This window comes from Lolium perenne, chromosome 2, assembly GCF_019359855.2.
Source record: "Lolium perenne isolate Kyuss_39 chromosome 2, Kyuss_2.0, whole genome shotgun sequence".
NCBI lineage: Eukaryota > Viridiplantae > Streptophyta > Magnoliopsida > Poales > Poaceae > Lolium > Lolium perenne.
The window spans coordinates 158,483,202-158,510,217 of NC_067245.2; the positions used below are offsets into that span (position 1 = coordinate 158,483,202).

At 44.3% G+C, this 27,016-nt stretch overlaps 3 protein-coding genes across 5 annotated transcripts; 1 reads left to right on the forward strand and 2 right to left on the reverse strand.

Moving 5' to 3' along the window:
* Positions 1-4,790: 4,790 nt before the first annotated feature.
* LOC127323426 (FRIGIDA-like protein 4a) lies at positions 4,791-8,108 on the forward strand. The gene is made up of 3 exons (XM_051351566.2): positions 4,791-5,806; positions 6,866-7,044; positions 7,113-8,108. Exons 1-3 carry the CDS (start codon positions 4,921-4,923, stop codon positions 7,743-7,745), a joined length of 1,698 nt encoding a protein of 565 aa, XP_051207526.1. The 5' UTR covers positions 4,791-4,920; the 3' UTR covers positions 7,746-8,108.
* A 2,360-nt stretch (positions 8,109-10,468) lies between these two features.
* On the reverse strand, positions 10,469-11,325 carry LOC127323425 (uncharacterized). Its single transcript, XM_051351565.2, has one exon. It carries the CDS (start codon positions 11,106-11,108, stop codon positions 10,608-10,610), a length of 501 nt encoding a protein of 166 aa, XP_051207525.1. The 5' UTR covers positions 11,109-11,325; the 3' UTR covers positions 10,469-10,607.
* An 8,245-nt stretch (positions 11,326-19,570) lies between these two features.
* Positions 19,571-26,121, reverse strand: LOC127323460 (folate-biopterin transporter 1, chloroplastic). Of its 3 annotated transcripts, none has more exons than XM_051351596.1 (9): positions 25,802-26,121; positions 23,357-23,616; positions 23,148-23,212; positions 22,898-23,060; positions 21,860-22,008; positions 21,513-21,772; positions 20,925-21,067; positions 20,754-20,846; positions 19,571-20,178 (listed from the first exon to the last, which is right to left on the reverse strand). In XM_051351596.1, the coding sequence occupies exons 1-9, from the start codon at positions 25,923-25,925 to the stop codon at positions 19,897-19,899; spliced, it is 1,539 nt and encodes a 512-aa protein (XP_051207556.1). In that variant the 5' UTR covers positions 25,926-26,121; the 3' UTR covers positions 19,571-19,896. The 3 variants fall into 3 exon arrangements, with proteins under 3 accessions (XP_051207556.1, XP_051207557.1, XP_051207555.1); XM_051351597.2 differs by having other exon boundaries at positions 20,925-21,093; positions 21,524-21,772; positions 23,357-23,523; positions 25,802-26,120; XM_051351595.1 differs by having other exon boundaries at positions 20,925-21,093; positions 21,524-21,772; positions 25,802-26,120.
* Between the last annotated feature and the right edge of the window lie 895 nt (positions 26,122-27,016).

The window sequence follows — 27,016 nt, forward strand, 5'->3', positions numbered from 1 at the left end:
TGCTCTCACAGGTGCAGGTGAACCTCATCGCTCCAACTCAGGCAAACGGGCTGTACCGAGTGACTTTGAAGCTGAAATCCTACCTGTGAAGAAGTCGTCTCGTCGGGAGAAGAACATGGCTCCGACTGAACCTCGTGTTAACCTCATCCGGAGGCTGAGAGGCATGCCTACTGGGAAGTGGCCCGATAATGAGTATGCTCGGCTGCATCAGACCAACATCTACACCACTCCCAAGGCCGACAATTGCTCTGAGCTGTTCTGGACTAAGTATCAAGAGAAGATTTTTTATGATCTCTATGCCAATGCCACCTATAAAGTTGCTCCTATGCATCACATCAGCTTTACTCACATGGATAGACACGCCCAATACTTTGCAGAAGCTCGGGAGATTTGTCACCAGTTTGGTCTCTTTCCCCTGATGAAGTTTCATCATCCTTACTGTGTGGATGTGATTGGGCAATTCTTTGCCACAGTTTATGTTGACAATGATGATGCCAAGACAATGACTTGGATGACAGGGGGTCGCATGTTACATGGCACTTGAGACCAATTTGCAGCATGTCTTGGTTATCCGGTGCTCCCTGACAATGCAGACGGATATTTTAGAGCTCACAACACTCCCAAGCCCATTGAGAAGGCTCTCCTTGCTGATCTTTATCTTGAAGGAGAAGTGGTATATGGATCTCAGAAATTCCTTCGCCCGGTGTATGACATCCTTCTCCGCATTTATCGAGAGGTCCTTAATCCCAAGGTTGGCTGCATTGATCAGATCTATGGATATCCTGGGAACTTGTTATATCTCTCTCACCAGCACCGTGACACTGGACTTCAGCTTGATGTGATGGACTTTCTGTGGAATGAGTTTTGGGCATGCATTATAGCTCGCAAGGCTCCTGTATTTGCTCCCTACTTCATGTTCTTCATATGCACTCGTTGGGACAATGCTGGATTTGGCAATCTCTCTAATGAGGTTATTCTTCTACCTCACAAGGCAAAGGATCTCAAGGTCAAGACTCATGCTAATCCTCCTCGTCTTCCCAATGATGAGGACTCTGCTGAAGAAGACTCTGACTTGGAGTTTGCTCCCCCTGCTGACAATGGCTGGGTTGCTCGCATAGAGGCCAAGTTGGCCAAGATGTTCTGTCTTAAGTCTGACATCAACAGGCGTCAGTATCAGGCTCATAGGGAGCGGAAAATGGACAGGAGGAACACAAAGCTCATCATGCGCAAGCTGGATATTCCTGTTGAGAGTGGATCTGAGGAGGTCATCACTCCTGAAGAAGAATGGCTCTCTAAGCATGGCAATGTGACTGAGTTTGAACAGCTTGGGCTTCCCGGTCCTTCTCGCCGTCGGCGCCCTCCTAGTGATGATGTTGAGCCCGCCGAGTCTGAAGACGATGAAGAGACGGAGGATGAGTGAGCTTTCATGGGACGTTGTAGCATTGCTTCTTTTCTCCTTTTTGGTGTCTTGATGCCAAAGGGGGAGAAGAAGGTCTAGTAGGACTTGCACGGGATTTGCTAGGGTTTGAGGGCACAAGCATTTGCTTTTTATCATTCCGTTAAAGCTTGTGTCCTCCGTTTATCTTCTATGTTATGTTGAACCTTATCTTGTGTTTTATGTGTCCTATGTGTGGTGGGCAAGACCTTTTAGTGAGTGAACTATTGCTATGGTTTTCAGTATTCTATATGGTTGAGCGTATTGTCATGGATTGGTATGATCATCTTATATCTCATATTGTCTATGGATTTATCTCAAATTGATACTTGATGTGATTATGGGACTCTCTTGTTCATGATATTGAGACTATTGTCTTGAAATGTTAAGGATGTCAGTATGAAAGGGTATGATCTTAACATCTCATCTTTTATCTTTTCCCATACATTATCTGTCTTATGTCTCTTGAGCATTGTGCTTACTACCTTGTAAGTTGAAGTTGCTCTATACCTAATGTGTGCATATATATATTCTTGCACTAAATTTCTCGCATGCACACATCTAGGGGGAGTTTCTCTCTATCGCCAAACATATAGATATTCTTGCTCTATACTTTGCAAAATCCCGGTATTGTCATCAAACACCAAAAAGGGGGAGATTGAAAGAACATTTCATGATCTCTGAGTTTTGTGTGTTTGTTAACAACACCGGTGACAATTTAACCGTGTGCTAAGTGGTTTACAGATAAGGAAAAGATATCGCAGGAAAATCTCGACCCACTCAAAAAGGAAGAAAAGAAGGAGGAACCTGGAGTCTGGCCCTGGCCGGCACTGCCGGCAACACCGGGCCGGCACTGCCGGTGTGTGCACCCGGATCGCCGGCGATTCCAGGCCGGCACTGCCGGTGAGTGCACCCGGCAGATCGCCGGCGTTCTGCCCCGATCACGCCGGCACTGCTGTCAGTGGCGATTCGAAAATGTGGCCGGCACTGCCGGCGTCTCAAGGCCGGCACTGCCGGCGATTCTTCTCCAACGGGCAGAAAAGCTGGGGGGGTGTAAATACCCCCCTTCACCTACCTTGGAAGGTTGCTCAAACCCTAAGATCTTCATCCTCCATTGCTGAGCCACCAAGAACACCAAAATAGCCAGATCTCCTCCCTCAACCACCCAAATCACTTGTGCTTTGGAGAATCGAAGGAGAAGACCCCGATCTACATCCTGACCGAAGCGTTTCTCATTTCCCCCTCTTATGCTTGAGGGGCCCCTTGCTAGTGTTCCTCTTTGGATCCCTACTTAATTCGTGTTGATGTATTGTTGTTGATTGTTGTGTTGTTACAGATTTGGGAGCCTCCAATTCAGTTGTGGATGTGTGCCCCAAGAACCTTGTAAAGGCCCGATTTCCGCCTCGAGGAAATCCCTTAGTGGAAGTGGGCTAGGCCTTCGTGGCGTTGCTCACCGGAGATCTGAGTGAAGCCTTCGTGGCTGTTGGTTTGGCTTTCGTAGCAACCACACTCCTCCAAACGTAGACGTACATTCTTGCAAAGGAAGGGAACTACGAGAATTATCTCCGTGTCATCGCGTGCTCCACTCTCGGTTACCTCTATCCTATTCTATCTCTTATATTGTTTAGCTATATCTTGCTAGTTGATTATCTTGTCATATAGGGAAATTCACTTAGTTGCATATCTAGAGAATTTACCTTTGTGTCAAGCCTAAGAACTAAAAATTGGTTAGCACATATTCACCCCCCCCTCTAGGTGCGGCATACGATCCTTTCGGTATGTAATGTACAAGGGCAAGGTTCCCAGAGTCTACGACGATCGGGGGAAGTGTCGGAGACAGGTTCATAGTTTTAGCGGTAATAATTACAAAGAGTACACCACTAGAGCGGAGGCTGAAGACATATATGCACGCTATCTAGCGGGAGAGAGGAGGGAGCGGAGGATGAACGGGATGAAGACCACTTTCATCGCGACGATGCTCGTAGTGACCGCAACTCTCTTCTATGTGATGGTAGTTTAGATGATCGACCCTGTAACGTGACGACAACTCTGCTACTCGATCTCGAGACTGTAACTTGTCTATTATTGAATTTTGTGATCGCTACTTCGAATTCAGAGGCTAATGTGAAGAACTATGATGATTGAGATCGTGCTATTACTGTTTTGCTACTGATACAATCAATTTTGTCTATGTAGTGTATTGCAATCTGGATATGCTGTGTTGTATTGTGTAACCTGTTCAAACACAAGAAAATCAAATTAAATTTAAATATTCGAATTATTAGCAGTGGCGCACCTAACAACACATCAATGGCGCAACACAAAAGCTAGCAGTGGTGCACCTCAGTGGCGCACCCCAAAAACTAGCAGTGGCGTACCACTACAAGTAAGCAGTGGTGCACCCCTAATGGCCATCAGTGGCGCACAAGTATGGTTAGCAGTGGTGCACCACAAGATGCACCACTGTTACTTGGATTACCGGTGGCGCACCATGGGTGCGCTACTGATAAGCATAAGTGGTGCGCCACTGATTATGGATTTTCTAGTAGTGTTGATGACGAACTATTGGTGTAATAATGCTGAACTATTTGTGTTACGTAATAATTAGCAGTATTTAGATTTTATTTGTGTTTTCAAATCATTTATGTATGAGTTTCATCCATATGTTTACAAATCCGAAATACACCACCTAAATATATACCGTCTGATAGAGCACTTGGTGGTGTATTTTACGCCATCTAAGTTTTGAGGAAAAAACTGACGGTGTAAAAACCTAGAAAAATATCAAAATAGATGGTGTAAACACCATCTGATCAAGATAGTTTTTTTTTGAACAAATCAAGATAGCTCTTAGGATCATTTGCCATGGTTACTCGATCTAGTGATGCGTGGGTAAAAACACACCAGCTCGTCAAAGCTTGTAAGCGTTAAATTAGTGGTGTAGGCAAGCGAGGACGACGATGATGGCAGGCAGCATGGTGAGACAAGAGCTCGTGGTGGTCTCGTGGACGAGCCTGCCGTGCTACACGTTCCCGGCCGGCTGCGCTCTGTGCTCTGCTCTGTTCCGCGCCCCATTCCCATTCCCGCCATCGCCACAGCCCACAGCTGTTCACGCCACCTCTACCCTAACTATACACCACACCTCTCGTCGCCACCGACACCGTGGGTCCACCTTACTCCTACCCCACACGTCACCCTGCCACCGCTCCCTCGCCGCGGTCAAACCCATACTCGCCAGCCTCCTCTTTCCGGCGACCACTTTACAGTGCCGCAACCGCCACGCGTCGCCCCACCATTGGCCGACACCTGCCCCCACCCACCCGCCCACTCTTTATGCCCACCTCTCTCTCTCTCGCTCGCTTTCCCCTCCGTCTCCCCCACACCTCGCACGCTCGCGCGCGCACATCGCAGCGCAGGGGATTTCGCGCTAGGGTTCCGCGGATCGGGGCCGCCTTGCTGTTCTAGGGTTCCCAGCCGCCGGGCCCATGGCCTCGCCGGCGACCCCGGCGGCGGCGGACGGGGAGGCTGTCACGGGGGACGCCGTAACCGCGGGGTTCGCCGAGCTGGAGCGCCAGCAGCAGCTGCTCGCCAGCTGCACGCGCCTCTACCAGCAGCTCTCCGACCACTTCGCCACGCTCGACCGCGGCCTCGCCGCCCGCTCCGACGCCATCCGCCACAAGCGCCGCGCCGCCGAGGCCCGCACCGCGCGCGCGCTCGACTCGCTCCGCCGCCGCGAGCTCACCGTCGACGCCTCCGTCGACCGCGCGCTCCACCACCTCGACTCCATCGCCGCATCCGCCTCCTCCGCCGCCTCGCCCCCCGCCGCGGGCCTCGCCGACGCGCTCAGGGCGCTCTGCGCCAGGATGGACGCCGCGGCCTTCCTCGGCTTCGTCGCCGCGCGCCGCAAGGAGGCCGACGCGCTGCGGGCCGAGGTGCCGCCCGCGCTCAGCCGCTGCGTCGATCCGGCCAACTTCGTCATGGACGCGGTCGCCGACGTCTTCCCGGTGGACCGCCGCGAGATGAAGAGCCCCGCCGACCTGGCCTGGGCCTGCGTGCTCATCCTCGAGGCCGCCGTACCCGCGCTGGCCGACCCGGACCCGGAGATCGGGGCGGCGCGACCCTTGGTGCCGCGGGCCGCGCGTGAGCGCGCGCGGGGCATGGCCAGGGAGTGGAAGGAGGCGGTGGAGCTCAAGGGCGGGGTGGAGGGGGCCAAGCCACCCGACGCGCACGCCTTCCTGCAGCACGTCGCCACCTTCGCCGTCGCCGAGAGGGAGGACCGACCGCTCTACCGGAGGATCGTTCTCAGCTTCTCCTGGCGCCGACAGATGCCGCGCCTCGCTCTCGCCCTCGGACTCGACGAAGAGATGCCTGGTATGTGACACCTTCTTATGCATTCCTCCTGCCCTTACCACATTCTGAGTCTCGAAATGGTGAATCTCTGGGGAACACAGAATTACATATGGTTGATTGTGCAAGTTAGCTTAGATCTGGCATTGAATTATCACTACCAATCACTGCTCTGTAGCAGTGTACCTCCACACTCGGATAATATCCTCTTTCTTTGGTCATAATTAGAGCTAAAGTACCAATTGCTGTACAAGAGCATTGCAGTACTCCCTCCGGTCCATATTAATTGACTCTAATGTGGATGTATCTAGACACATTTTAGTTCTAGATACATCCATATTGAAGTCAATTAATATGAATCGGAGGGAGTACTATAATTAGGATGGAGTGCGTTTTTGGAGTGACCTAACTAATATGTCCTCTGCTGGGATGGGTGGTCACTCTCATAGCCATGTGCCACTAAAGGTTGTCTAGTGTTTGTCAATTGGCTAAGGATAACTGTATCTTCCTCCTCATCGCCATCATTCTTAGCCTGGGGGCCATTGCTTTTGCCTTTAGATATCGTCAGTTTTCTTGTGTCTACAGTTCTGTTTCCTTGGAGTGAAAGCCAAATTCCCTTCTGCAGTAACGTTAACATCAAGTCACTGCACGCATGGTTCCACTGGCACACATCTTACTGCTGCGCTAGGAAATGCCTAAACAGCCTTCCCTGTTGTCACGCTGCCTTTTACTACTTCCTCCGATTTATATTAATTGACTTCAATATGGATGTATCTAGAACTAAAATATGTCTAGATACATCCAATTAGAGTCAATTAATATGAACCGGAGGGAGTATTTGTTTGTCTTGCTGGTACAACACTTGTGGTTTATATCTGCTCTGCTGTGTTCGTTCTTGCCATAGCTCTTACTGCCAATATCGTGGTGTCCATAGTTTGCGTTAGCTTCCTGGATACCTTCAGTGCCGTATAGGTTTCTCTATGGGCTGTTATCTTTGGTCAATTTGGGAGTGTTTTCTCAATAACATGTAACAAATCATTCATTTCTTCATACTTAAGCGACTACATCGTCCCTCTTTTGCAGATATTATTGAGGAGCTCATTGCTAAGGGCCAGCAGCTTGATGCTGTCAATTTCGCATATGAGGCTGGACTTCAGGAGAAGTTCCCTCCAGTTCCTCTTCTGAAATCCTACCTGGAGGACTCGAAGAAGACGTCGCCTACCGTTTCAGATAACTCGAGCACTAGCAGTGGCCAATCCGGGGTACATCTTATATCAATTCTGAGCTATCACGTTGAACCTGAATAGAATCTAACATATTTACCTTGCAGAGCAACACGAACAAGAAAGAGCAGTCAGCGCTGCGAGCTGTCATAAAATGCATCGAGGACCGCAAACTAGAGTCTGAGTTTCCACTGGAGGATCTTCAGAAGCAGCTTGAAGACCTGGAGAAGGCCAAGACTGAGAAGAAGAAGGCATCCTCAAGCGCCTCCAGCGGCGGTACCAGTGAACCTGCCAACAAGCGCATCCGGGCGAGCAACGGAGGCCCAATGCCACCTGCTAAGGCAGGTCGCCTCACTAACAACACGTCTGTGTCTTCCTTCCCAGTCGCCACTGCATTTGTTCGCTCCCCCTCGCAAACATCATATGCCTCTCCCTCTCAGACATCATATGCCTCTCCCACTCACACATCATATGCCTCCCCCTCTCACACATCATACGCCACACCCTCCTCCTACCCTTATGATAGGCAGCCCGCGCATGGCCTCTACTGTAACCGGAGCCCTCCGGCGATCAGAGAGCCATATGTCTACCCAGCCAACGAGGTACCCAGTGTCGGGTTTGGAGTGCCATACTCATCCCCTCCCATGACCTACCCTGCCACCTATGGCGGATACAGCAATGGTTTGCCAGCTTACAACAATGGAATGGCCCCAGCCTTCCACCAGGCTTACTACCGGTAGGATCAGTCAGGAAACGTCGCTGATGAATGACATGACAATAACCAATATGATGTCGACGACTCATTACGGCAATGGCCCTATTTTGTAGCGACTGACTACAACAGTAGGCTGGTACCTCATCGCAGTTCTCATATGTTCTTACCACTACTACTACTAAATGCTTTGTCTTAGTCCTCTCCTGTTAGAACACTACTTTGTACTACTAAGAAATCTGGATGTAAATTATGTGTTCCGTCCACGAGACTTACCGCCTTTTGTAATTCTGTCCCTATTCAGGAACAAGGGAAAAACCTTAAAAAAAATATCATGTAATTCTTCAGTACTTGATCAATCATGTGCTTAATCAAATCAATTTCAGTTTTAGCTTGTGCATTATACTGTTGTATGGGCTCTTGATAGTTTTGGTACTTTGAGGATCATCATCCACCTATTGTGTCTGGTGCGTATATTTTTTATTGTCTGTGTTAGCTGTTGTGCAGCTGGAGTTGGTCTGGACAAGGAAGGTTAGGGTTTCTCAGCGACTTGGTATGATATGATATGATGGAGCACCTCGTGTTAGATCATGATGGTGTGAGGTGTGTGGTCACATGGCTCGTGTCGTGACTGCAGGCAGGCAAGGAAGCAGAAGAATATGAATGCAGCCTGGCTGTTCTTTCTCTTTTGTGTTAGCATCAGACAAGGTCGCTTTGCTGGTATTGGTTTCTTTCAGGAATGGTGCATTTCTTCCGTGAGAGTTAAACAATTGGTCTGAGGCAACACCATTTTATCAGAAAAGGGGAGATTTTCAACGGCATATATTGCTCCTTTCGTTCCAGTCGAAGTAGTTTACAGTTGTTGAACAAAGTTCTATTCATGAGCATAGCAAGGGGCCTTTCTCCTGTTTTACACCACGCCCAGACTGCAGAACATAACGCAAGGATGTCCTGCCAATCGCGATTCGTAAACTGTGATAATGACTCGACATTCTGGTCAAAGGTAAATTTAGATTCTATACCATTCAAGCATCTGCAAGACACCACGAAAAACTAAAAGGTAACACTTTTATATCAGAAAAGGAACAAGATATTCTCTACCTGTCGGCTGTGCGATGCAACTGAGAAAACACCTGAGTTCCCGTGAAAGAAAGCTTTTGAGAGAAAGATTAAAGTTAATCTCATGTATGATGTTGCTTGCATTTCAGGAGAAGTGTTCTCGAAAGAAAAAAGGAGAATTCTCTGAGACTTCCATTTATTCCTAGGAAGGAGTAAATGATAAGGTATATCTCACAATCTATCCAGTCGCACAAAAGAATTTACAGGGGCAAAAATGCAGGGGAAACAGGAAATAAGGGGGAGAAAACAAGGTGGACTTCAGATGAAATCACCTGTACACGACAGCCAGACAACATCACAGCGACACAGCACACAATGTCAAACATTTTTTCAGAAAATCTATTTCTAATTACCCCAGCCAACTCCAGTTAACCATGATCAAAGTTCACTCTCTAACAAATGTACAGAAACAAGCCATATAAAATGATTGCTCAGAGTAAACATGAAGTTCTGAAATCAAATTCAGACAATATATCCTCCAAACACTGAAGTAATACAGAGTAATATAGTATACGCACCAATAACTAAAATGAGATTACAAGCTATTTAACTTGCATCTAATATGTCAAGATCAAAATGAGAATTCATCAGATAGCATTTTCCCTATCTCAAGAAGCCAACCCCCCATCCTAAAATCTTAGTAGAAAAGAATCCCAGGTATCAGATTCTGCCTATATAGCACCCCACTAGCAGTTAGCTTGTTTGACAAGCAAATGAAGAATCTCGTGAGAGCAAAAGATGGGATGAAAAGGGACTAGACACATTGGAGAAAAACTAGCATAAAGTTGATGATGGAAAAAATTCCAACACTCCTACTATATATGCAATTATTGCACTTCATATGAAAACAAGCAAGTTCCTACTGTACGACAAAATGGATATCTCCTTTGAAGGGGTTGGTGATTGATTGATAGGCCTCGGCAATCTTACATACTGTGAATAACACACACATAGACCGTGGCACAGTTTGAGTATAGAGAAAATGACAAGAAAATGAAAACTTGACTGACTTGACCTCTTAACCTTCAAACACAATAAAATAACTTCATTGGTTCAACACAGCATAATCAAATAATCTACAAATCTCAAGTGGAGCAAGAGTATGCAATTGCTCAGTAGTTCCAGCCAGCCAAATGGTTTAGATAACAGTAGACATCACCAATTTTGGATGGTGCACGCAAACTACTATAGATATCAATAATCTAGGAAGGGATTCTCAATACCTCATGAACAAATCTCAAAATATTATATAGATAATCAGACTCTGAGTACACTATAATACTATATGATGGGATGCTAGTTAAATGGTTTTTTTTTTGCAAGAAAGTCCACCAATCTATTGATAATCATCCATAGGAGTACAAAAAACTCAACAAGTAATAAAATTACAAATAGGTCTTTATCGACGAGTACAAACACTAGCATGAGCCCAAGGCACGTCGCCGTCCTCGCCTTGCTTGATTTACTCTCAAAATATCAGCTCAAATATATATATATATATATATAATACATGTGTTTCATCTAAACTAACAACAATTTGTTGCAGTGGACTCGGGTGGGATCACTGAGGATCGTGTTGCATCAGCGCAGATTAAGCGTAGCTACGGAAAATTCACAGTAGGCAGTGATCCATACAGATAATTTCTTACTAGTATTACGGCATGTTATTACGAATAATATGATTATGTCGCAACATAAATATTACTAGCAAAGAGAGTCGGGTGAGCAAAAGTGCTGTTACGGCATATAAATAAATAAATAAATAAAATTACTATACAAAGAGGAGAACGGTGTCGGCGCCTGCGCCTCCCAGGAGGGCGGGCGCGTCACCGCCGTCATCGCCGTCGGCACCCTTGGGCACGGTGACGACGAGCTCGCCCTCGGCGTAGGTGGCGGTGGCCAAGGCGGGGCGCGTGCAGGGCGGGAGGCGGAACCGCCAGCGGTCGAGCTCGAAGGCGGCGGCCCCGTCGTCGGAGCCGACCCCGACGCCAGCGGACAGGTCCAGCACGACGACCTTGGTGACGCCGGGGTGGATCTCGACGGCGTGGGCGCGCGCGCCTCCCGCGGAGAAGCCCTCGGCGGCGGCGACGAAGCGGAGCTCCGCCGCGTCCTCCTCGACGGCGACTTCGGCGTCGGCGGCGAAGGGGAGCTCGAGCACCTTGGCGAAGATGTGCGGGAGGCGCCGCAGCTTCTTCGATCCGCCGGCGGCCGCCGCCGCGGCGCAGCGCTGGACGGCGATGGTGCGCTTCCGCGGGGCCGGGTGGACCCTCATGGCGTCCGGAGGATGGCGAGAGGAGGGAGGCTCGTAGCCCTAACCCTAGGCGCGCGCGAGGAGGAGGAGGAGGAGATCGGACGCCGGGAGGAGGCCGGAGATGCTTGAAATTGCGCGCTGCCGATGCGTGCGTAGGTGGGGGATTTTGTTTTTGGGGGAGGAAGAGGAGGCGAGGAGGAAGCGGAGGTGTGTGCGTGTTGCTGTATTTTCAGTTTCGGATTTGTAAGGAGGAAAAGTGCGATGATGCCCAATATTAGGATTTGGATTACGACGCTGCAAAAAGGATTAAGAGTACGATTAGGATTATATAATATATAAAAGGTGACATGCCTCGGATAGTAGAAAGAAAAAAAAATACTTTCAACTCTCAGCGCAAGGGATGTGAAAGTCACGTATGGAAAACCGTGAATTAGTGGCATCTGAACTTGTAAAAGTTCAAAGGATGACCAAATATATAATACCCACATACTCAAATACTACCATATTTTCTTTGGGCCATTAAAGTTGGTAGTGGTTAGCATGCCACGTATGGTCCATATTTGTTTGTCGGATTTTTCAGATTCATGTGCCGTAACATGCACTATATGCACGGAAATTCTTTGTACAAGTCATTAAGAGGTGGACCAAAGACTAATATACTGCAATCTAGATTGAAAAAACTCAAGCTAACTTGCTGGGATGATCTCCGGCACTAGGCCATCTAATACACGAGATGCAGAATAGGGCATTGTTTCGCTTGGTGAATGCATAGTAGTTCAGTTCGGAGGTCCAATAACTTCCTATTGTATCTCCAACTGAAGCAACCTCATCTGTTTTAACCGTAGATTTGAATATTGGGCAGGTTAGACCACATATGGGTCGAAAATAGTGAATGGAACCCGGATACGGGCGAGGATGAAAAGTAGCCAATGAGAGAGCACCACGTTTCTTACAACATACGTATTTGTAGCAGGTATATGGTGTGTATTCATCTACTTGTCCACTCACGCGTCATATTAATTGGCAATTAATCCTCTGCCATCCTCCTCCACCACCGCATCCCTTCTTCCCCACCTCATCCTCCTCGCCGAGTCTGATTTCGTCAGCGCCGTGCCACACCCTGTCGCTCGAGCTCGATTTCTCCCGTGCCGTGCCGCACCGTTGGAGCCCGTGTTGTTGTCGCGCCGCCCGCATCGAAGCTCCATCGCCATGCTGCGCCTGCACCGCCCGAGCCTGGGTTGGCCGCCACCGGCCCCAGAATCTATCGATGGATTCTAGGCGATTCCGGCCGGATTGACCATCGCCGGCCTCGGATCGGGCCGATTCTGGACAGATTGACCTCTGCCTCCAGCTCCCGCGCGGGGAGCTCCTGAAGGCCGTGGTGGACGCGGCAGGCCGGCGAGCGCAGTGCTCCGGCCAGCACGGCTCTGGCCAGTGGTCTCCCTGCCGTCTCCGTCAAGCTCGGGGAGCACCCACCCTTGTCGCCCGGAGCACTCGCGGCCTTGTGGAAGTTGTCGCGGGACTCCTCGAGGGAGCTGGCGAGGCTGAGCGCCTCGGCTAGCTTGGAGTTGAGGAGGGCGCCAGGGCGGAGGCGCGGCTGCACCACCAGCAGCTCCGTCGTCCAAGGATAGCCCCGCTAAGGACGCCCAACCTGGCGATGCTCGAGGCCGCCACCAACGCCGAACCGGCCGCGCTCTCCATCGCGCTTCGGTCATCCAAGGAAAGCATCGATAAGGGCGTCGTCGACGCGTATGACGCGGGGCCAGTGGCTACGACGGCGGAGCGCCACATGGCATTCCTGGCGGTGCTCATCAAGGGCAAGATGGTGGGCGGGCTCGACCGGCTCATGGCGATGCACATCGCCGGCTAGCTCGTGCCGGTCCCGAAGCGGGCCGGAGCCCTGTGGCTTTGATCAGCTAATTCTGTCGTAGTTATAGTAAGTTTCCAATATGCCTGCAGCACATTTGGCAACTCTAGCATTTTTTCCCCTGTTTATTCTCGATGTGTCGGCATGCCATCTGAATTCTGAAAGTACATTAGGGAGTAGGCAGACAAATCCAGCTCCTTCCCTTCCAATCCCTTTTCTCTCTCGTGATGTTTTTGCGTGTAATGTTCTCATACATTGAAAGTCAATGTTTAATCCCATTGTGAGGAAGCAGGACATATTCATTAATCTGTAGATTTATTGTAGTTTCCATCTTTGTGATACTTTTTTTTGGAATGCCCCAAATTGAGAGATCCTTGTCAAAATCCAACAAACTTTTGTTAGATTGAGAAAATTTATTGGTTGCGGTAACTTTTTTTTTGGAATGCCCCAAATTGAGAGTTCCTTGTCAAAATCCAACAAAATTTTGTTAGATTGAGAAAATTTATTGGTTGCGGTAACTTTTTTTTGGAATGCCCCAAATTGAGAGTTCCTTGTCAAAATCCAACAAAATTTTGTTCGATTGATAAAATTTATTGGTTGCTGTAACTTTTTTTTGCAATGCCCCAAATTGAGAGATCCTTGTCAAAATCCAACAAAATTTTCTTAGAATGAGAAAATTTATTGGTTGCGGTAAATCCATCCGAAATGCATTTTTTCATTTGCTCTAAGATTTAGAATTTTCCTTCGGATCTCCAAAATCAAGTTCTTGTTATGCTAATTATTATGTAGTCAGGCTTAATTCCCTGGTGTTACATTTGATAGCACTAATTGATCTCAGTTTGACTATTCAAAGTTATAATTAGTTTGATCGGCGTTTCTTAATATTGTATTACTCTGACAAATTTTGTTTCCTAGTATTAAATACTCTGACATTTGCCTTAACGATTGGTGTATTCCCTCCCGTATTCGACTGGTATAGGAAAGTCAAAGCAAGTGTATTGGTTTGCTGCTATATTAAGTGTCAATCTTAGAGCAATCATTGATGCTCCAGATTTAATCCTCGCGCGTTGCCAGGTTCCGAAAGTGCGGGTCGCATGGGTTCTCTATTATAGGTCAACCCCACTCCTACAACACCTAGAAATAGGAATTAACACCACCAAACTTTCTTGCTCATTATTGTGCTCATCCCTTCCATTATTTTTCTCATAATTGTAGAACAAATTTCACATTGAAAGAGATATTTTTTTTGACTTTGAACAAACCATTATTTTACCAAACACTTTAATTTCAATTTTTTAAGGGCTATCTGTGTTTCAGCACTGGGCCCACACTACATGTCAACGTGGAAACATCACTAAGTCAACCACTCATTCAAGGCGCCATTTGAAGGTCAGTCCTAATATTGGTTTAGAAAACCATCCAATCCTACTTTCTGCTTGCTTGTAAGTCAAACTAATGTGCACGGTCACTTTCGAACCATTGCCTCTCCACTTCGAATGAACAAATGTGTGTTCGGGCAAGAGGAAGGATGAGAAGGAAGAGTTCCCCATACCATCAATGCCAATTACTAATCTGATTTCAGGGTATGAAAAGCATGTCTTCGGCCGTTGTTGTACATGTAGGATGATGCCTTTGGAGCATTACACCTCTGAACATAGCTTTGGTATATTTATGAATTCTAGTGTCAGCCCATTATTTTCACAACAAAGCTAGCCATTAAGTGTGGTTCGGCATGAAATTAGGAGCTCTAAATCTCCAATGTAATTTTTTTTAGCGAAAAGTGTGATGGTGTCACAAATATCTACTCGAATCGATATTTGATATAGTAAAACTTGGGATATCTCACCTGATATGGTGTCTACCGTATATGTACACATGCTCCTTATGTCGAGATTTTCCTCATATTTGTGGAATATGTATCATTTAAAAAAATGTAAACAAGCAGAAATTCATGTTGAGTTGCATTTGAATTACTTGAAGGGAAGGGCTACAATGAATGCATTTTCAAGGAAACTTATTACTAGAGTTACATTTTAGTCTCTTTTTTTCCTATACTTTTCACTCCAATAAAGTACTATCATATTATATGTTTCTAGTTTCTCATATGAGGTATAGATACTTTGGTCAATTATTATGGTTTTCAATTATCACACTAAATTATCGTGGGGTATTTTTGGCAACCCATTACGGTTTCTTTTCGGCTTCTCTCATGCCAGCTCCGACTCAATTACTTACCTACCACCTAGAAAACTAGCGAGGAGATTTTCTCCTTGGTGAGGTATTTTGGCTCCCAGCCACTAGAGCCCAAAATATTCGATGAAGTTGAAAATTTCATATTTCAAATTTTCAAATTTTTAAGATTTGTAAACAATCCCCCCCCCCCCCCCCCCCCACCCACACACACATACATACCGTTATTATCTACATACCAATAATATTCCATTATTAATTTTGTTCATCCATGCGCTACAAAAAAACATGCATATATAGTAGCAGATATGATAAATGTATTTATTCATGGAATTTCACAAATTGTGGAGCAAGTCTAGTTTTTGAACTTTAAAAAAGTGTTTGCGTTTTTTTATGTTAGGCTCCACAAGTGAACTTTAAAATCCTATTTGTGTCTTCTGAATGCGTCGGGTTGAGGATTAGAGTTTGATTCTACCAAGCTACACACTAGTATTTTGAATGTGGGACATGCCAGACACACTAGACCTAACACGGTTACGATTTTTGTCATGATCAATAGTACATGTAGCTCAAAAAGGTAAATGGAAAACTAGCAAGGAGAAAAAATGGAACGAAAAACAAAGGGTCGTGATGATACCTCCACCACCCTATTGTGAATATACCCCAAATTAATGATTTCATCACATGAATAAAAAACAACTCAACATAAAACGGACGTCATAGTTCAAACAAATATAACAACATCCGAACCATAAGATCAAATATTTTATACAAGCATAATAAAAAGTATCAACCAAGAGATCCATCATTGTCTCCCATGGTAGTTGTGCCGTTAACCACCGAGCCACCAAAGCCAGACATGTAGCCATCCTTGAAGCTGCAAAAAATATCAAAGTATGCTCTCCCTTCTCATCAAGGTTGGTTGGGTTCATGAACATGAACTTGTGATATGATTTGTCTTGCTTATTCTTCAAAATTATCACATCAATGGAACCCTAATCAGTGTACCACCCTTGGGTCTCATTTTGTTGTGACTCTCGCCACATTGGATGGGTTGTGTGGCGGATGATTGCTTGTCAAGGCATGAACGACAACTACATCCTCCATCTGTGCAGTTGTGGCGGAGGCCCCTGGAGCAGCGATATAGAAAGTAGTGGTCGTAGCCTAGGGCGGCTACAACCCTAGGCAACAACTTCCTCGGGATGGGGTTGCACCCTTTGGTGGCATAGGTCGGTAGGAAAAGGATGTAGGGGTGGGCCAGGTGGGCAAGAAACAAGGTGGCAAGTGGTGTTCAGACGTCGAGGGATGCACTCACAACAACGAGGTTGGCATAGTTAAATTTTAGGTCGGAGGTTGGAGCTCCCGCGCATAGTCTAATGTTCTTATAAAGGGACACATATGTTGGAGGCGGATTTTTTTTTAGCTCCTGGGTGCGCCAGCACCTGATTTGAGCAATAAAAAAAATACTAAAATGGATTTACAAAATATGGCATAAATCATGTGTGTGGAGTATGTAGGCATGTGCATGTCAAGTCTCAACTTAAAATATAAAAATATGTAGCCTACACAAAAATAACATACCGTACTTCACAGTATAATGATTAGACGTATACTATTCACATAACAAAGTTTCATTTTCACTTTTTTTGTGTGGATCACATAGGGCCGTATTATTTTCTGAAAATTTTCACATGTAAGTGTCAATATGAGAATTACGTGAGGGAATTATTTCCATTTTTTTTTGAAATATTTAAAATAACGTTTTTGAATTTTCTTCGAACTCAGGTGCGCTGGTATGGTACCCAGGTTCAACGCCATAATTTCGCACATATGTTGGCCGTTAAAGTTTGGTACGCTTGGTTGCCTTACCTTTGAGACAATGACGAGATAATACCACATAGAATGATTGCCAAGTTGAAAGAGAGATAAATGAAAAGATGATCTGCTTTCAATCAGCTAGGAATCACCTCTCTGTAGGAAAATCTTCTCTTAGTCATATGTTTTCGATATAATTTGCTGAGCCAAAAATAGCTAGTAGGCACATTGCAAATACAAAATTTAGCCATCAGAATATTTGCCTAAAGCAGGAAAACAAAAGTCCTGATTTGGCACACGATCAAACTTTCAAATTCAAACTAGGAGGAACTGATAATTATGTGAAGAAGTTACCATAAGAGAGAATATAATATCAAACATATTGAACTTCCAAAAATTACGACACAAACTTGGAACAATTCGAAACCGTTTTTTGGGGCGACCGTGCTTACCAGTCGATTTGTTATTCGTATTGTCAAGTAACAAGACCAGTTAGCATGTTGAATGAATGGTAGAATGCCTCATAGAATGATTGTAAGTTGAAAGAGAGAGAAAAGAAAAAAATGGTCTCCTTTCTATCAGGTAGGAATGATCCATTTGTAGGAAAAATCTTCCCTTAGTCATATATTTTCGATTTAATTTTAATCACTATAATTTCAGAAGCATGCAATGGTTAACTGCTAGAGAAAACACTAAGAGATAATATATTGTACATCATGGTTTTGTTCCTTTTACACAACATGGAATACGGAAGCAATTGTTTTTCTTGCATTTAATAATTATTATGTAATTCTTCGTTCATTTGGTGAGCCAGAAATAGCTAATAGGCACATTGCAAATGCAGGATTTAGCCATCAGGATATTTGCCAAAAGCAGGAAAACAATACAGACCTCTCAAAAAACAGGATGTCATAGTGTGAGTCCTGATTCTGTACACGGTCAAACTTTCAAATTCAAACTATGAAGAACTGATAAATGTGAAGAAGTTATCATAAGAGCGAATATCATATCAAACATATTGGACTTCAAAATTTTCAACACAAACATGAACAATCCAAAACCATTTTTTTTTTGCAACCGTATTTACCAGTCTATTTGTTATTTGTATTGTCAAGTAACAAGACCAGTTAGCATGTTGAATGAATGAAAGTAGTTATGACCACTCATTCCATCACTGCTTGGCCAAGTCAGCACACCACACTACCACTAATAATTCAAACATAACCCACTTTTGTATGGAATAAATCGATTTATAAGCATATCCTGTCTAGATGCTATTCAGTTGTCACCACCAGGGTGCATCGGCGGCACACACACAAGTACTGCAATTTGTACACAGCTACATAATTCTGCTCACGACGAGAGTTCAGAGTTTTTAGACTTGCACAGCACAACCATACGCAGCATGTCAGCATGGCTGGACAATATGCTGCCGGTGAACGGTGACGATGATCCGGAACCAGAAGACAGGAAGGCCGGATCGGATTCTTCAGAAAAGAAACGGATCGGAATACAATCTCCATCCTTTTCTATCAGGTCATCAGAGGGGAACAAATAATGCAGTGCAGAATTGACCCCACATGATGCACAGTCGCAACCAACCCAACAAGTCAGAGTCACAAGTCTGTCATGTGCGAGGATAATAATCCAGCCATGCATGCTGATTAGACGAGCACTTATGGTAGTAGACTAAACACTGGGACGCTGACACGAATGCACGATGTGGATGTGATTGTTATTGTTTTGGAGAGGACGTCGATGTGATTTCGACAGAAACCTGAATGTGTGATGTAGTAGGAGTGCAAGTGTGCAACAGTTACAAATGCAATACATATCATCTTAGCTTTGCTGCTCTCATTAGCCAGGTCTGAGAAGCTTATAATGTTAACAAAACAAAAAGAAGCTTATGATGGTGACAGAAGACGATGAACATATGTCTGGGCATCTTTGGACACAGTATGCAACACCTAAAATATGATTCTTAGGGATGTTCTCATGAGAGATTACACGCATAGCTCGAGCTACCAAGCGGAGTTTGAGCAGCAGCGTTTCAGAGCAGCACCTCGACAAAAAGTTGAGATAAAACAGAGTACACCATTTGTGCTCTCAAACAGAGAAAGAAAGTTATGCTAAAAACACTGTACTAAATCTTTTGAGGTCGTCTTTCACCGTCCACTAATTGGAAGCACATCTTTCCACGAAATAATGAAATCATAGCTTTATTTGCGATTTGACGTGTGGAAAAAACTAGAATCATCTCTCAAAGACGACCTTAAAGCACAAGTCAAGGGCACACATCTGTGGTTTACAAAGAGTCAGATTTGCTAGCAGAAACTGCAACGAAACTACAACCATAATTGAATTTGTGTTATTTCTTTGTACTGCTCCATAAAAGCCCCATTCCTAGATGTTAACGTGCCCAATGGGATGCATACAGAATACAGTTGCAAAGATGATATTCAAAAATTCTGGCACTATATCACAAGCCATGTAAGGATAAGTGTATGTTTCTTCACAATTCACACTATCCACAGTACAGCTTCCGATGGGGACAAAATATTTATATTTTCCCGCAAGTACCCAAATTGGTAAAGGGGTCGCTGTTTAACTAAAAAAAGGTAAACCCCTCTGTTCTTTTTCACGGTGTTACATCAGTTACATAACGATCGCTCAACGTTGTCTCATTATACATGTTAGCTAGATAAAAGAAAAGAAAAGTACCTGTGCTCCGTAGCACCAGGTTCCATTTCTGATGACCATATTGATCTTGGTGCTTACATGGCAGCAAGGAAAGATGCAGTCATATGAAATGTTAATTCTATATTTCCCTGCTGATTTGCTGACTCATATTGGAGCACAGCCATATCTGTTACCTCAGGTTGAAACGGAGCAGGCCATACTACACTTGAGAATTGAAACGCATTAAACCTCAGTTAGTCAGCTGTGTTTTGTTTCTTCATTATCTGAATCTTCTTCATCTGGAAGGAGACCTAGAAGAGGCAGGGGCAGCAAGGAACTGAGATTGCATATGATAATCAATAGAGGTAGATTTCCAAAATTTTCCCTAGTGACTCCCAAAAGCTTTGTTAGACCAGCACCGACCAGACCACCAGTAACACTTCCAGCATTAGAAACAGACATCAAAGTGGCAAACAAAGTTGCTTCCATTCCTGGAGGGCACAATTTTGCAGCTAACACTAACACCGGCATGAATGCAGCCTGCCATATAATGAAGCTTATATAAGATTACATACAAGGAGAATGACTGAAAGCATAAAGAAGTTGTAAGACAGGTATGTTGATGTAAAAAAAAATCAGTGCTATGGTGCAACACCATTGGGATGCTTTTTCCTCGAGAGTGGCTGTTATGCTGATAATTACCACTTGTTAAGAAAATTCAAATTGGTTGTATACCAAATAACGTAACTGTTGTGGCCATTAGCACGTTGCCTCCAACGAGTGTCAGGGAAGGAGTCAGCTAAGGGAAGAATTCATGAAAGGGATGACTTGAATTGGGAAAGATGACTAAGATATAGGATAGAATTCATGAAAGGGGGGTGACTTGAATCGGGAAAGATGACTAAGATATAGGATTAGGAAAGGTAAATTCGGAACAGTAAGGATTAGGAAAGTATAACGCCTTGGGTGTCAAGTTAGGAGGTATTATATATGTGTCGGTCATTTAAGTCTGGCTATCTTCTTCATGGTAGTTATCCCGTTGTGGATCTAAGTCCACAACAGTAACATTGTAGAAGAGTTTGCCATCAATCAGCAAATATGGTATTGTTACATACCTGGCCAAGGACTGTGATGATTAACGAATCTCCAATGGAGAACCACTCATCACTGATCCCAAGCTGCCTATTAAGCCCAGTGACAAGAAGAACCTGAAGACAAACAACACACCAAAATTTAAAGGATGGCAAATAAGTTTTGCTGCACTGAAATAAAAGCAAAAGGAGCACCTGTGTCATTCCAAGGGCTGAACCTATGATGGTTGTCACAAAAAATATTTTCCTCAGATGAACTGCCTTCAGAAAATAGTTATAAATTCCGACACCGAGCAAGGATGCAATGGAAGTAACAAGCTTTACACGTCCTAGAAACTCTGGAGTGAATCCAAGTTTATTTGTGCTGAGATTAATAATAACGGGGGCATGAAAGTTCAATCAATTCAAAGAAACATCACAAAGATAAACAGTAATCATGTATTTTCAGATACATAATGAAAAGGTGATCATATGTGCCTACGCTACAGGTCAGCTATAATGCAACCAACTTGCAACGATGATCATATGTGAGCAATTAAGTTAATTAACTAGGATCATCATTTGTTGCAATTAAGTTAGTATCATACTTACATCGAACCTATGGTAATCAAATTGATCCAATCAAAGGTGAGCTGGAGGAGCATCTAGTAACCTAATGCAGTTTGTATTTTGTAAAACTGCTGTTACTGCATTTACAACTAACTCCAGCACAACAGTAAACAATAATCATGTACGCAATAAAAGAGACATTGTAATTACAAACTGATGTGAAATTGTGGTAACCTGATACATACATGAAGAAAAACATGGCAGACTCTGAGTGTGGTGTTGCTTGCCAGAGGAATATAAACAAGGTCGGCAAGAAAATGTTAGGTTGCTTTACAGAAGTCCATAGCTGCTTAATGTGCTGTGTCGAACTCTCAATGAATCCTGAACCAGAGACTGACATTGCATGTTCACCAGGAGTTAAACGACGTTCATTTACAAGAACTGCAACAGCAGATGTCATCAAGGGTAAAAATGCTGTAACACCAAAGACAAATCTGCGTTTACAGGGATGTTTTTATCAGTGTACTGCAAGAGAAAATGTGTAGGGCTGCAGTAGAAAACAGTGAAGTTATGGGGCAAACCTTACTCCATAAGTATCCACAAGCGAACCACTGAAATATGCGCTCACAATTCCACCAAATGCAGAGGATCCCCAACATAGAGACTGGAGAGATCCAGATGTACTTTGTGATTCGCCACGAGCTCTCTCAACTACCATAGAATCTACCACCTGCATTGTTTTCACAGCTGAGGTTGAAACAAATCCACGAAGCAAAATATATATGAAACTCCATGTCCAACATGTGGAGTAGGTGGTGACCTTTTCTGTTTATAGATAAGCTTCATATATACTTGATTTTTTTCAATGCGCTGAAAGACTTGTCTAGATCATTCCAATTTACAGACTGGCGTGGTCAAGAATAATTTGACAACTTTAAATAACAAAGGACATGCGGCCTTGCATGGTTGCGTCATTAGTCCGCAAATAAGCTAGAACAAAAACCCATGGAAACTATGATGAGTGTGATCCAGCACAGGTTGCATGACCATCACTTACAACAACTCAACTTAAAACGCTGAAATCCCACAATAGCAACCTAAGGAATTTTTTGGTAGTGACAGTGAGGAAGAAGGACATGAGCTTGTCTTTTTGTTCTAGTTTTGAGTATAGTGACGACTTGTTCATTGGTTGTGCTGTAGCACAATATAACTGGAACCTTAAGCAATATTTCGAAAGGATTGTCGACGCCTATACTGTCTAGACTATTAAATCTAACTATTTTAATAGCTTCAAGGATTCAGTCGCATCATGCTGTAAGATAAGGTCTACATTCTACACCGTACCCACATATGTACGTCTGTAACTGATAAAAGAAAATAGTTGTTGTTAAGCACTCATTACTTCTAGCCAGATGATGTTATCGGTGTCTTTCTTACTGCACAAGGAAGGTGATCTCCATGAGACAAAAGAGAGCACCAATGCTGATTCAAATTCAGGTATGGAGCACATGAGCACTTAAATGAATGCATTGTATAAATAAAATACGTCACTGTAACTTAACACTTCATTTAAACAGTTGAAAATGATAACTTGCTTGCAGAATATTTGGCTCACTTACAACATCTGAGAAGGCAACAGAAAGTGATCCAAGAAGAATAGAGAATGCTGCACCATATTTACTGTCCACTGCTGTAGCCATCAAACTCCATGAAAATGCTCCAAGAAATCCTGACAAAATAAGATATGATCTTCTTCGATACCCAAAGAGTGGAATGGAATCACTGGAAGGCAAAGGCAGAACAGTCAGTGCCATCAAGTGTATATATACAATACAACAGAAAGAAATGTATAGAGAACTTTTGCGAGACCTGATAAAGCCATATATGGGCTTGATCAACCAGGGCAAAGATGAGAAGCCAGATATAACTGCAGTCTATATAACATAAACCATATTAGTCACTTATTGAAATGTTTTGCTTACGAGGTAAACTACTACATGCACATAATAAGACCACATCTCTAAATATTAGGACCACTAAGACAATATATGAAGGGGAAAATAATAAGCACCAGGTACCTCAGCCGGATCAAGGTGAAGGTCGTCTTTTAAGTAAAAGCTCACAGCAAGTCGGGCAAGACCTAAAACCCCTTGCACAAAATATACAATCGCAACTGCCATATTATCAGGAGATAGGTCCACCCCAGATGCCGTGAAGTATCCCGACTTGCTCTTGCGTATATCATCTGCACCAGATTGCTTCTTATGCCATACCTCCAGGTTTTTCTTACTTGTATCAGCTTTATTTAAACCCACCTGATATCTAGGCATGATATTTCCTACAGTAGGTACCATGAAGGTAATGAATAAGTAGGTAAACAGGCAAAAAAAAATTCTTGCATCATCATTGTCCACTTTTGCAGACATTTTTTTTGTTGATCTAATGGAGTTTTTTTTGTTGAGAAAACACAAATGACCATTGCTTTTTCATGTCACTGAATAAATAGAAGTTGTTTTAAATTCCACCTAAGAGGCAGATTACAAGGGTGAAAAATGATTAGTGGACATCCCAGGTCGTTGGTAAAAGAACACGGACCCCATGGGTGCCGGCTCTCGGCCACAGCACAGCTTCTTTCTTCATCGTGGTGATTCTGGTGCTGACAGAGAGCTGCGCTCCGTCGAAGATGCAGTCATTGCAGGGTTGTGGAGGCCAAGCCCTTGCACACTGGCTTGGGAGCGTGTTGATTGCTGACAGAGAGCTGTGCTCCGTCGAAGATGCAGTCATTATGCTGCTTCCAGACCTTCCAGGGTACCAGCAGGGTTGTGGAGGCCAAGCCCTTGCACACTGGCTTGGGAGTGTGTTGCCTGGCCTCGTGCCAACAGTCCAGCAGGGAGTGTGCTGATTGGAATTATCATGCCAAGAATCTGGGGAAGAGAGAATGTGGAAGAAATGTTGAAATGCGTGACATTGCTGTTAGCATGTGGATGATCTCTTTGTAGCCTCTGGTATAGGGGTTAATATGGACCCAGCTATGGCTTGTACTGTGTTTGGCAACCTGCCATGACGTGCCCTTTTTTCTACTTTTTGTCGGTTATATAGTAGTTTTGGAAAGAAAATCAAAACTACTATATAACAGACAAAAAGTACAAAAAAGGGCACCCCAACTTGCTTGGGAAAAAGGCTTTGATGTTGTTGTTGTATAGTAGTTTTGAATAACTTGGCAGTATGCATCCTTAGTTGGTGCAGAGACTGGGGGTAATGAAGCTTCCATTTTCTAAAAAAAAGGTACCAAGCAGATAACTCTGGAGTAGCCTGTAAGCCTATGTAGCATAGGCTAGGATTGACCATATGTGCATGTCTAACAAAATGACTTTTTTTTTGGAATCATGAGCGGTCACACAGTCATCAAGTCTCCATTCTACTCATCCTTTGATGCTGTCACTCCAAACAAAAAACAGAATTGAATATACAACTACTTATCCAAAATGTTATACAACACCAAATGCCGATGAGAATGAGGTCCGTAGGATGTTAATACTATGTTTTCGTGGCTATTAGTCACAGTGCGATCCATGTGGGAACAGTTCCATGAATAGATCAATGGCATTTCTCGCAAGAGTCAATGTTTGCTATTGTGGTACTGGTACTATATTTGTATGCTTCCATGAATCCATGTACATATCACAAAACCTAGGGAATTGACTCGCTATTGACTGCAGTATTGAAAATCGACGCGTTGCCTTCCTAAAATAACAATATATTTCTCAAACAACGGATACCTGTTGCACCATGTCTATAGAAAGCTCTAACATGATTCCGTACACCAGATGAACAGAAACAAATAAAGTGAATTCCGTACTGTTGCATGGAGCAAATGGGTAAGCTTGAGCTACTAAAAGTGGCCTATGTCAACAACATAGTTGTCTGCAAGTCATAAGAAGTACAAAATAGTGACGATACTGGTACACACAAGCGCGGGAAGGTGAGGAAGTACCCGCACACTAAATTTGTATTTGTATTATATACAGGTACTGTCATGCCACCAGTACCCAGTTATACACATTACAAATGATAGCTCTCCAGCCAATATGCAACTTATTTCGTTCATCTATGTTTCCTCCCACATGTTAGCGTACATACAATAAATTGGCATACTCCCTTCCTGACAAATAGCGACAAATTAGGAAAATAGTGACCACAAATGATACATACTGCAGCTGCAAATATCAGCTGCATTGCACATTTTAACCAACCAACATACACAGGGGTGCAGGCACACACACATACACAATGCTAAGGGTGCAAAGTAGAACTCGCTAATAGAATCAATTACGCTCTCTGTTAATCGCAGCTTACTCTAATGCTCTGCACAGTTCAACTCGATCCCCGCTTTTACCACGCAACAAAAAACTACGCCTGGCCCCGTTCGGATTTCCCCAATTCCTACACTCCTCGATGCATTGCCGCACCGGATCCTTAAATTTAGGAGAACCTTGTTACGTACAAGAGAAGAGGGAGCTCACCAGACCGGTGGTCGGAGGCGGAAGCGGAAGCGGAGGCGGAGTCGCGGACGGCGAGCTCGAGCGGGCGGCGGGAGGCGGCCTCCTCGTCGTACGGCTCGCGTCCAACAGAGCTTCCGGAGGCCATCCCGTGGAACCGGAGGCAGCGCCGTGTCCCGAAAGACGGGGAGATCGGCGGCGCGGCGCGGCGCGGCGGGACGGGGAGGTGGAGGTCGGGGGATTGCCGGGAGCGACGAGGAAGTGGGAGGACAGATTAGGAACAGTAAAACGGCAATTACGAGGCCACGTATGTGGTCACGCGTCCTCTGCCCTGTGTTTCTCTACAAGAAGAAGAGTACGACCAGCCTGCCTACCTCTCCTGCCATGTACAGTTACTTCCTCCAGTCCAATTTAATTATCATAAATTTATTAAAGTACGATAGCCAATTTAATCAGAGATGTACTGAATGTAACACAGTAGTCATTGAGAAACGTACATTGTACTTATATGAACCTAATTTTCAAACAGCCCGAGCACCGCATTTGTTAGAGTTAGATAATTTCAAGATGAATCACGCACGTTTACATTGTCTTTATACTTATTCATAAAAAATTGAATACAAAAGAAGATGGTTTGTAATCTAAAAAAAGAAGAGAAAGTGGAACTTGCACAATAAGAATCCGAGTTGTTCCTTGGTATATTTATCTTTTTCCGCAAATTACTTACATTTATGCTTACATGCTGTTTTTTCCTATAAATCAGCAACAACTCAAGAGTCTACTTTATTCTGACCACGAAGAAAACATAACCAACTAACTCTAATGCTATAGTAGTTTTTATGGTTTAGAAGATGTGTTGTAATCTTTAACCACATACCGCACTTAGGTCATGCAAACACACATCTACCCATACCCTCAAGCCTATGCAAACAACCATTGTCCATCTTTAGACTATATATCACCTCATATGTCTACTAGTAATATTTTTTTATAAATGATGCTTTGTATAACTCACATTAATGCATCAAGGCAAATATAAATATACAGACATCACGACCGACATGTGCGTGTCCAAAATGCACCCAATCATCACAAAAGACACACCCACGCACTAAAGAGGGCAAATTACATAGCCAACACGAGGACTAATCAAAAGTTTATGAGGGTGGATGACAGATTTGTGCCATCCATGTTGGGTAAAACATAATTAGCAACCTGCTCCAAGAGTCGCCACCGTAA